Source organism: Bubalus kerabau, chromosome 6 (genome assembly GCF_029407905.1).
Source record: "Bubalus kerabau isolate K-KA32 ecotype Philippines breed swamp buffalo chromosome 6, PCC_UOA_SB_1v2, whole genome shotgun sequence".
Taxonomy (NCBI): Eukaryota; Metazoa; Chordata; class Mammalia; order Artiodactyla; family Bovidae; genus Bubalus; species Bubalus kerabau.
The window spans coordinates 16,586,812-16,598,761 of record NC_073629.1 but is presented as its reverse complement, the minus strand read 5'-3'; the positions used below and the strand labels follow the sequence as shown (position 1 = coordinate 16,598,761).

General features: G+C 45.2%; 1 protein-coding gene across 7 annotated transcripts in view; it reads right to left on the bottom strand.

The window, feature by feature from the left end:
* ADAR (adenosine deaminase RNA specific) overlaps window positions 1-11,950 on the bottom strand; it is a 50,250-nt gene that overhangs the window by 23,149 nt on the left and 15,151 nt on the right. The window contains exon 1 of one of the 7 annotated variants that reach the window (XM_055584105.1): window positions 3,343-3,684. The exons of 5 other annotated variants lie outside the window; for them this stretch is intronic. In XM_055584105.1, coding sequence (XP_055440080.1) covers window positions 3,343-3,357 — 15 coding nt within the window. In that variant the 5' untranslated portion in view covers window positions 3,358-3,684. Of the gene's footprint in view, window positions 1-3,342; window positions 3,685-11,950 lie in introns of those variants that run through there. One more of the 7 variants, XM_055584111.1, reaches the window with a different exon arrangement.

The following is an 11,950-nucleotide window of genomic DNA, read 5'->3' as shown; positions in this document are numbered from 1 at the left end:
TCATGCTAATAAGACCACATAAATTCCTCCTCTTGAATCTCTGTTTCCAGGGCTGTTTGGTGGTCAGTTCAGTACAACAAACATACACCCACTCAATGTGGATCGAGCTCTCTTTTTTTAAAATCCTCCCACAGCTTGGTGACACAGCACCAAAGATCTCTCATCTTTCTTTTTCCTTCTGTCTGTCCCTATCCTTTCTTTTGCCCCTTAGATATAATCAGTCCCTGAGGTTTTGTCTACGGCTCTCTTCTTCCTTCCCCAAGTTGATTTCACCCACTCCCCTAACCTTAACCAGTCTTTTTAAGAAACAGTGTTCAAATCTGTTATCTCCAGCTACCACCTGTGCTGAAGCTTAAGACTTGAATTTTCAAATGCTTAGATGATCCGTTCACTTAGATTCTTGACCACTACCTCAAATGACACACATTCTGAACCAAATTAATTCTCTTCCCTCTCTCAGCCCCTTCTCCTGTTTTCTTATTACTGTTAATGGCAGCACTCTCCTCTTGGTTATTCAGGCTGGAAGCCTGAGCCATCCCTGCTGCCTGTCTACCTTAGTCCCTTGTCCCCCGCATCTCATGAGTAGTTGCAAAGCCCTATCTTGTCCACCGCCTCTGTCTTTTCTCTTACGCGTCTTTTCCCAGTTCTAGCCCCTCATTATCTCTCGCACAGGCTGCCGCTGCGCCTCTCATTTCCCCTCTCTACATGCCAGTGCATCATCCCTGCTTCTCCCCCTCCTGCCACCTGTTACAACTTGGGTCCTTTCCCTACACGTCTCTCTAGACGCCACCTTCTTCAGGAGACTCCTGACTCCCGCACACCCCAGCCTGTGAGTGTTTCCTCTCCTTGAACTCCTCCCATCCTGCACCTCTTACACCATGTACTTTATCTTTTATCTCAGCTACTGATTGTTTTTCTTTTTTGCTACTGATTATTTTCTTAATGGCACATACAGTCACATACGGATTGTAGTGTATCTCAAAGGTGATTAATAATATTGGGTGCCCTAGAAATTACATTAACGTCTCTACTCTCAATGGTCTCCATGTAGTGCGTGGGGGAGGCTGCAGTCAACTTGAGAGAAAGCCTCTGGGGGACAAGGACTACACTTCAGTTATAGTACCCGGCACAAAGCTGATCCTGAGCCAATATCTGCATGAACAAGCCATTGCTAGTTATGCAAGCTCTTCACCTCATCACTGCTTTTCTTGCTCCTCTTGCTGCACACAACCCCCCCACCCCACCCCCCGCAGGGCTGAGGTATTTGTGCGTACAGTGAGTGCTCGGTTCACAGGACTTAATTATGGGGACTTCAGGGGATTTCTGATTAGCTCTATGAGTGACCTTGGTGAAAGAACTTTGTTTCAAAGTGGCTGAAGTCAGTTTCTAGCTCAATGCTTTTTAGATTTAAACTGCTGCTCTTGCCCAAAATTTGTAAAATATTCGAATGTCTATTTAAAGAAGAGTAGAACAAATCATGACACATTCAGGCTATGGAACCATACTCACAGTTTTTTAAAAAATGTGTTATCTATTTAGGAATGATATGATGTTAAATTAACAAAGAAAGCAAGCTGCAGACAAATATGTATGCTATAATCCCTTTTTTCATAAACAAAAGGAAAAAAACCCATGAATGTGTATGCATGATAGAAAGAACACAGAGAAAAGAGACAAGGAAGGGAAACACAAATTTGTTAACACAAATTTCCCAGTTATTTTAGAGAAAAATTAGAGGGAGATTATTAATTTTTCCTTTATACCCCCTAAAATCTCCTAAAAGCCAAACCATCACTTGAGAACAGCCCCGTGGAGAGTCACTGAGCGGGACTGAGAGCAAGAAAGGAGGAAACCAACCCACACGGTGATCATTCTTAAATCCTTTAACATCCCCCTTCACCCAACTTCATGCCTATGTATATACAAACTATGTGACAAGTCACTTTTGCCCTGCAAAGTCTCCCTTTAATCTATTCTCACATATTTAAGATTAAGAGAGAAGCCCCTACCTTTACCACATGGGCTATTACCCTATGGATAGGGTAATATATTGGTTTGCATTAAAAAATGCTTTTCCCACAAGTCAAGTGTCCCTAATTCTTTTAAAGAAGGGAAAAAAATACACGCATACATACATGTATGTATATACGCACACACATATACATGCATGTACATACACTTTACATATATTTAAAATAAAGGTATATTTATATACAGTAAAATGTACCCTTTTTGGTGTATCATTCTGAATTTTGGGAGAAGGCAATGGCACCCCACTCCAGTACTCTTGCCTGGAGAATCCCATGGATGGAGGAGCCTGGTAGGCTGCAGTCCATGGGGTCGCTAAGAGTTGGACACAACTGAGCGACTTCACTTTCATTTTCACTTTATGCATTGGAGAAGGAAATGGCAACCCACTCCAGTGTTCTTGCCTGGAGAATCCCAGGGACGGGGGAGCCTGGTGGGCTGCCGTCTATGGGGTCGCACGGAGTCAGACATGACTGAAGCGACTTAGCACTCTGAGTTTTGACCATACAGAGTCAAAGCACACACAGCCCTCTTAACTACCACTGATATCAAGATACAGAACATTTCCCTTTCCCAAAAACGTTTTTTATGCACTTTGTAAACAGCTTCTTTCTCCACACACAGCTCCTGTCGGCAACTGGTCTGCCTTCTGTTCCTGTAGGTTTTCCTCCAGAATGTCATCTAAATGGACTCGTATGCAGTGTTTTAAGTCCAGCTTCTTTTGCTCAGTATCATGGATCTGAGATTTGTCCATGTTGTTGCATACAGCAGTATTTCCTGCCCTTTGCGGCTGAGCAGTTTTCCACTATATGGATGTATCCCAGTTTGTTTAATCATCTGTTGAAGGACACTAGCGTTTCCCAGGTTTTAGAGATAATGAGTCAAGCCACTATAAACTTTCTCCTACAGGTTAAGGAGGAGATGCTCAAAGTCAAGCAGGCTGTCCAAGGTGGGGGCGCGGGGGTAGGTGGCTAAAGGCGGGACTGAGCCCCCATGGGGTCCTAGCTGAAAAGCAGAGGGGGGTTGTCTTGACCTGGGCTCAGGCCTTGGTCCTCTGGGGGAGGAGGTGCACTTCCCTCACAAATCCTCTTCCACATCTTCCCAACACAGAGTTAATAAGCATGACACAAATTCTGAATTCCTAGAATAGCAATTTTGCTTGGCAAGGAAACACACGCTCGCACACAATAAGCATATGTCAAGCAGGAAAACAGGGACATGGGGGCGGGGGGGGGGGCAGGGAGGAGGATAAGATGAGCCCAGGCCAGCAGGTTGCGGGCGCGCCGGCTCTGGGCCCTGAGCCCAGGGGCTTACCTGTCTTGGGTCCATGGCGCGCCCCAGGCATGTTCCGGTGCCCGCCCGCAGCCAGCAGCGCGACCCTCCGCAGCTGGACCTTTCCCAGGGCAGGCCGTGGGCCTCCCAGACGCAGGGGGCGCCTCTGGAGTCGACTCAAGCCCCGGGAGCAGGGAGCCGGGAGCTTCAAGCTGGGAGCAGGGCTGGGAAATGGCTCCGGTTCAATTTCACTTTCGTTTCTTCAAACGGACCTCCCTCTTTGGAAAGTTTGGCCGAGGGGCGGGGCTTGCGCACAGGAGCCCGAGAAAGTCTGGTTTCGCTCCGATTACAAGTTTAATCCTTTCCTTGCATGAGAACTGGGCAAGATACGCTTTCTTTAGAAAAAGAGCTATAAAATACTGAGCTCATAAATCCCTCATGGCTGTCTCAGGAATACACGGGATAAAGCAAACTGAGAACAAAGCCCCCCTGCGAAACCTAGCACTGGAGAAAAAGAGGCTGGGGCTCTGTTTTCTTACTCCCAGATTCTCTCTAAGGTGACCACGTGTCTCTAAAGTGGAAGGGGGGCCCAAAGCTCTTCAAGTGATTGTCCTCACTGAACTATTTACCCATACTCGAGCATATTAACTGATGTTGTTGCAGTTAAAAAAACGGAAAAGGTCTTTATTCCCTTGCCCTGAGTTTTTTTTTTTTAACTGTTTCTGATCTGTAGTCAATAAGCAAGACTAACCTGATTTGTAAATTAAATCCTGTGCCTCAGACCTTGCAGGAGCTACCTTCTGCATCTGTTATCTTTTAACTCTGTGCTAATCACATCCTGTGCTTGGTGCTCACCTTTCTGCTGCTGCTGCTGCTAAGTCACTTCAGTCGTGTCCGACTCTGTGTGACCCCATAGACCGCAGCCCACCAGGCTTCCCCGTCCCTGGGATTCTCCAGGCAAGAACACTGGAGTGGGTTGCCATTTCCTTCTCCAATAGCATTTTCTTTGCAGACCACTCCTTGTAGTTCTTCACTTTTTTTTTTTTTTTTTTTTTTGCATTACAGAAAGGAGGCCACAGTACAAGTCAAGAAAGACTATGGACCCAACAACTGGGCTACCAGACAGCAGCCAATGACAGTGCAAGAGGAAGAATACAAGACCCTTACACCTTTGCTCCTCATCACTGACCCCTGACTGTGAGCCTCATCTGGGGAATCCAGATTCCTCCCGGGAGGGGGGCACAGTTCTTGAAGAACAAGCCTACTCTGCTCTCCCTTCCACTGGCTGAGGATTAAAGCCATTTTCTATTTCCTCCAAACTCTGTCTCTGTATTTTTTATTTGGCTTTAGTGGGCAGACAAAGCCAAGATCTTGGCTGCATCAACATGACCACATAACAGCCAGCATGTAGTAGCAAGATAATAATATCAGCAACTGACTTAAGGATCTGCATCACAAAACCATCCCACCTTTCAGCATCCATCCAGGCAAGGGTGAAGTCCTTTACATGCCTCATTTTTTTTTTTTTTTTGGCGAGCCCCTGCAGTGGAAGTGGGAGTCTTAACCACTGGACAGCCAGGGAAGTCCCACCTTATCTCCTTAATCTTCACAACAGCTCTGCAAGGTGGGCATTATTCCCAAATTACAGATGTGGAAATGGAGGCTCCACTAGGGCCATGCTGCTGCTAAATCCAGGTCTGACTGCAGAAAGTCACTCTTCATTACCACTCTACACTCCATCATGTTACATGATGGCTTTCAAAAAGATAACTTTTGTTGTTAATTGATTTCATGATCAGGCTTATATACTGCTCTATTTTGTCCAAGATGTCTAGGAAAAGATCAGTTCTAATGCTCAACAGCTCTCTTCCCCGCTCACCTGTGAGAATTTTCTTTTTCTGTATTTCATTTCAATTTTATCCCCACTGTGTAAATGAAAAATATTGCCTGCTGTATCAGTTAAGCAAAGGATGTTGCAGCTATCAAGTCATCACATTACTATCCCCATAGTGAGCCCTGAGGGAACTCAGGCTAAAAACAATGCCCACCATCCAATCATCCAACTCTGCAGCCCTCTCCTCCATGTCATGGTGCCCCTGGACGAAACTCAGGATGAGAAAACACAGGCTATATCCAGTTTTCTTTAATTAACAATAATTTCTTGATGTTCTGACTACCTGGTCTTTGTTAAAATAACTCCTATGTATCCTGGCACCTCCCTTATCTCTGGAGCAATCTCTCAGAGTTATCTGAGAGGCCGTGTCCCGGGCTTAAGTCCTCAGTTTTGTCTGCTGAATAAAACGCAACTCTCAATTTTTAGGTTGTGCGTTTTTTCAGTGGACACTGCTTATGAGATTTACAAGGCAGCGCCTTCACAGAGCCGTCTCCAGCTGACGCCGTTTCTAGCCATCCTCTCACTCCATTCCCCCGGCTGATGCGAGCCCCCGCCCCCGGCCAGCTCACATTTCTAGCGTAGTGCTCCTTCCCTGTCAGTGCCTTTGTGCAATCTAGTCTAGTCTTAAATATACTTCCTCCACAGCTTCTGGTGAAAGTCTTTCAAGATCTGCTTCAAATATTGTCTCCAAGGGAAGCTTTGCCCCACTTTCAGTGGGGGAGGGGGTGCAATTCGTGGTTCCTGATTTTGTGCTTCTCTCTTACTCAACACTTACCCCTACTAGAGCACTTTCACCATCCTCTGAAAATGCCTCCTCTTCATTAATTTAACAGAGACTTCACTAAACACCTAACACATGCCACACACTGTGTTAAGCACTCAGGACATGAGACAAGTAAGAGTCCTGCCCTGTCAGCCAACAGTCAGCCTGGTGGGGGGACTGATGTTTCACATGATCGTCACAGTGTTATGAGCTACTTGTTTATATATCTGCCTTTAGAGCTGTAGAGTCTTCTCCTGGGGCAGGGAACTCCCCACAGTCCCTGATAGTGGCCTTCAGGGGGCTGGTTAGTTGACTGAATAACAGACTGCTCTGTAGAAAAAACAATGGGGAAAACAGTGGCACACGAATGTCACAAGAGGAAATATAAAATATCAGTACACATAAGAGACAGTGCTCTATCTCATCACATTAAGGAAATGCAAAGCAAAGCCTCAGTGAGTTACTGTCCATTATCAAACAAGCACTGTAACCAGCTGATGAGAGCACGTGAGAGCAAGGGTGCAGAACAGCTCCTAGTTATGACAGGAAACCTGGGAAACCTACACACCTCGCAATTCAGCAATTTCACTCCTAGACCAGGACACACATTCAACAAGCTGGTAGTTGCATTATTCATAATAGCTCCCAACCTGAAACCGCCCAAATGTTCTTCAAAAGGAAAATGGATAAATGGTGACATCTGCCTATGAGAGAATATTATACAGCAACAAAAATGAAAGAACTACAACCACATGCAACAAGGTGGTTAGTCATCTAAATGTGATAATTAGTTAAAGAAGCCATATACATATGACACGGTTCCACTTGTAAGTCCCAAGCCAGGCAAAACAACTGTAGTATACTCTGCATCAAAGACAGGATGGTGGTTATCTCTAGGGTAGGAAGGAGAGGTTTTGACTGGAAAGGAATGTTCTGGGTGCCGCTGATATTCTAGTTCTTGACTTGGGTGGTGGTTACATACGTGGCTTTCCAATAATTCATTGAGGCACACACTGATGCTTTATGCACCTTTCTGTATGTATGTGCTGTACTTCACAAGTTTAAAAGGTTAAAAACAACAGGAAGCTCTTTCTGTAGCAATTCTAGTGTCTTCTCTTTTTCATTTAAGTAAAATGAGTTATGTCTCACCTCTGCTTTCTTGCCTTCAAGCTAAACAATCCCAAGGCCTCTCACCCTTCCACAAGAATGATCCAGAAAAGCGCTCATCACAGCTACTGTGCAGGGAGCTGCACCGCTGTGGCCTCCGTGGCTTTGAATCGAACCCAGGATGCACGGGGGAAGCAGGAAGGCGAAATTTGTTAAACAGAGAGTCGGTGTATGCCGTGAAAGCACAACTGCTCTTGTCACTTAATCTCAGCAGCTCAAGTAACTGCAAATAGTCTTATTCATAAATGTTTCATCTCCTTGCCCTCAGTGATTGTTTCAGCTCCCACAGGGTCGTGAGGTGGTGACATCAGTCTTTGTGCTGTTCTATTGTAGGGGCATGGCGAGCTGGATGAAGTTCTTTTAAAAAGTAACCTAAAGTATTAATTGAAAACACTTTAATTGCAGTTAATTTTCTTGTTGATTGCAAGAAAATCAGAGATGAGCAAACATGGTCAAGCGTGAAAGTATTAGTCGCTCCGTTGCGTCTAACTCTTTGCGACCCCAGGGACTGTAGCCCATCAGGCTCCTGTCCATGGAATTCTGCAGGCAAGAATGCTAGAGTGGGTTGACATTTCCTTCTCTAGAGGATCTTCCTGACCCAGGGATCAAATCCAGCTCCCCTGCATTGCAGGCAGATTCTTTACCATCTGAGCCACCGGTGAAGCCCACACATGATCAAAGCTACCCCTAAATCTCCACTGTTAATTCACCAGTGCTCACCCTTGCTGTTTCCCCTGTGTATCCAGGCTCCATGGACACATATATGCAGTTCTCCTAACACAGGCGCTTACCTCCCCAGGAGCTTGCGACTATCTGCTGCCTGGCAGTAGCCCCAAATGCAAGACCTCCTGTGAACATACTACCTAAGGTTACTTGCTAACAACTGCCTAAGTGATAAGAGTTACTGTCTAGAATTAGGTATTACTCCAAAAGCCCCCCATTCAGTGTCCTCAGAAATCTGGCTTCCACATAACACTGACAAGCTCTGGCTCCATGTGCGCCTTTGGGGACCTGGCCTTGCCCAATTACGGGGAAGGACGTGTTATCATCTGGACTACTGGGCTGGTTTGTTTCTAGACCCTGCTATTCTTGTTTTTGAACTATATATATAACTGTTAATCTCACTTTGTAATGATTAATTTGGCTTGTTGTGAATTTTCTGTTTAACCTGACTACCTGCGTGTGTGCGCGCTTCAGTAGGGTCTGACTCCCTGTAACCCTATGGACCATAGCCCGTCAGGCTCCTCTGTCCATGGGAATCTTCGGGCAAGAATACTGGAGTGGGTTAGCATGCCCTCCTCCGGGGGTATTACCAACTCAGGGATCAAACCCGTGTCTTTTGCATCTCCTGCTAGATGGTTCTTTACCACTAGCGCCACCTGGGAAGCCCCTTACTGTGTGCAGGGATGCATATTTACAACAACAGTCTTTCTAGTCTGTCATTTCCCATAACCAGACTTTTCTGCACATATGGGCTATATCCAGTTGGATCATCTATCTCCCTACTGTAAAGCAGACGTCTGCAAACTCCTTCAATATTTGCTCATACAGCAGATACTGCAACAAAAATGGACTGCCTGTGAATGTGTGCAACTGAACTTGCAGCACATTATCAAAAAAGTAATGAATTACTGAGTTATTTTAAATACTAGCGCACTATTTTAGAAGAGGATCTGCACCTAAATAAACTCATGTTCTTATCTTAACTCCTAGGAAATATGTGACAAGCAATTCATAGAGTCGCTAGGCATACATTTATTGCCTTCTTTTTTTGTTGTTTCAATATTTAATCACTGGGTTTTTTATTCTACTAGACAGCTACTGCCACATCAACATAATTTTCACAATTCCCAGGGTCTTCCTATAATAACCTGACTTGCTTTGATAACCTATAAGGCTTCCTGTGGACAGAACAGTGAAGCCGCCCACCTGGTTGAGCAGCGCTCCCCAGCTGTCTTTACGCTGATGTATATTCTATTAAGGGTATTGACTAGACTGGCTTTTGAAGTTACAAGAAAGCAAGAGACGCCTCAGGTACCCCCGGAAAAAACTCAGGTCTCCAGAAGTGGCCTCTACCTGCTCAAACTTACCCAGTAAATGAAGGAAGAAAAATAGTATTTGTCAACTATCTATAGGCATTGTGGTAAGCATTATATTTTAAAGATATACTACTAATAATACCAAAATAACATGAATAGTAATGGCTTACATGCCTGCGCTGAGTATTTTACATGTAAGTTTAAAGAGTGAATGTACAATTAGTCTCATAAACACTGTACACGCACAAGGTGATTACACGGCTTGTGGTTTTAGGCGCTAAGTCCTGACACCCTGAAACCACGTCTTCTGTGCTAGGCTGGTCTGGCAAGAAGGACCTGACTGAGCTAGTTTGGCTCTGGCCAGAGAGGCTCAGCTACTGGTCCACATTTGGGTTCCACTGAGTCAAAGTTAGACTGTTAGTCTAGTTAGAACTGGACATGGAACAACAGACTGGTTCCAAATAGGAAAAGGAGTACGTCAAGGCTATACATTGTTACCCTGCTTATTTAACTTATATGCAGAGTACATCATGAGAAACGCTGGGCTGGATGAAGCACCAGCTGGAATCAAGACTGCCAGGAGAAATATCAATAACCTCAGATATGCAGATGACACCACCCTTATGGCAGAAAGCGAAGAACGGAACCTCTTGATGAAAGTGAAAGAGGAGAGTGAAAAAGTTGGCTTAAAACTCAACATTCAGAAAACCAGGATCATGGCATCCAGATGGGGAAACAGTGGAAACAGTGGCTGACTTTATTTTTCTGGGCTCCAAAATCACTGCAGATGGTGACTGTAGCCATGAAATTAAAAGACACTTGATCCTTGGAAGAAAAGCTATGTCCAACCTAGACAGCATATTAAAAAGCAGAGACATTGCTTTGCCAGCAAAGGTCTGTCTAGTCAAAGCTATGGTTTTTCCTGTAGTCATGTATGGATGTGAGAGTTGGACTATAAAGAAAGCTGAGTGCTGAAGAACTGATGCTTTTGAACTGTGGTGTTGGAGAAGACTCTTGAGAGTCCCTTGGACTGCAAGGAGATCCAACCGGTCCATTCTAAAGGAGATCAGTCCTGAATATTCATTGGAAGGACTGATGCTGAAGCTGAAACTCCAATCCTCTGGTTCCCTGATGAGAAGAACTGACTCTTTTGAAAAGACTCTGATGCTGGGAAAGATTGAAGATGGCAGAAGGGGACGACAGAGGATGAGATGGTTGGATGGCATCACTGACTCGATGGACACGAGTTTGAGCAAGCTCTGGGAGTTGGTGATGGACAGGGAAGCATGGGGTCCATGCAGTCCATGGGGTCTCAAAGAGTTGGACACAACTGAGTGACTGAACTGAACTGAATCAAAGTCCAAAGAGGGGACCTTCCCTCTCACTCTTGCCTTCTCTCCGTTCTCTCCCCTAGGACCTAGCCTATAAGTGGCTGGGCTCAGTCCCAGCTTCCAGCAAGGGCAATGTCCTCATCTCCATGGCGTGTAGGAAGCAGAGGGGCCAAGTCCAATACTGTTGGAGGCAGGCCTAAGGGCAGCCCCTGTCCCCCTGCCCCCTGAATTCTGCAGTGCTTCCTGGGGAAGTGGGCAAAAAGCCTTTGCTTTCTTTCTTGACTTTTTTCTTTAAGCATCTAGCCTTAATTGACCAGTTTTTATCCTGCCTTCACAACAGTATTAGAGGAAATGTAGCTTGCCCACTCCCTGTAGATGAAGAGCTGCGACTGAGGAGGAGACTAGGGGTCAGTAGGAGGAGGCAAGGTTGAGGGGCTTTTGTGGAACTGAATTTCAGTGGATTGACTTTCTGGGAATTGACCTAAAGCCATTTCCAGGTGACCACAATTTTCTTCCCAAAGGGAATGAATAAGGCTTTGCTAGATTGAGAGCAAGAGAAGAAGGGGGTGACAGAGGGTGGAATGGTTGGATGACATCACTGACTCAATGGACATGAGTTGAGTAAACTCAGTGAGACAGTGAAGGACAAGGAAGCCTGGTGTGCTAAAGTCCCTGAGTTTACAAACATACAACTTAGCGAGAGGATGACAAAAATTCCTAACCTATGTCTTTAAAAGCATTTCCTTCAGCATTGACAAGTTCAGAAAAAAAAAAATTTCCATCTATGCACACAGTGGAGAAGGAGTATATGAAGACATGGCAGACAGAGATGCAGGCCTCGAAGATGGGAGTGACGTGGCCACAAGCCAAGCAACGCAGCCAGCCACCAGAAGCTGGAAGAGGCAAGGACTGACTCCCCCCGAGAGCCTCTAGAGAGAGCACTGCCCTGTAACACTTCCATTTCAACCCAGTAACACTACTGACTTCAGATTTCTAGCCTCCAGAACTGTGAGAGAATAGATGTCTATGGTTGTAAGCCACCAAATCTGTGGTCATTTGTCATCGTAGCTGCAGGAAACAAAGACACCATCCTCCATAGGTTGTGCCAATCAGGGCGCTCTGGGTAGAAGGACTAGCACAGACCTTGCTGTGCAGCCAAGATTTCTGCATTTGGGGGCTATCACGGAAAAGGTGGAAAGAGACCAGCTGGCATAGACAACACATGCACAGTCACGATTCCCACTTTTTAGTTAAACAGCACAGCCGTCTCATTTCTGTCCAGCACAGTTACATTTTCTTTTGTCTGAAGGAAAGGTTATTTCTATAATATAACAAAGACTACTGATCATAAACCAACAGCCAATATCATATCTAAAATGGAATAATTAGGAATTCCCACTAAAACAAAAAATAAAGAGGGCCACCATTACCACCGTAATCTTACTTCCTCCATTCT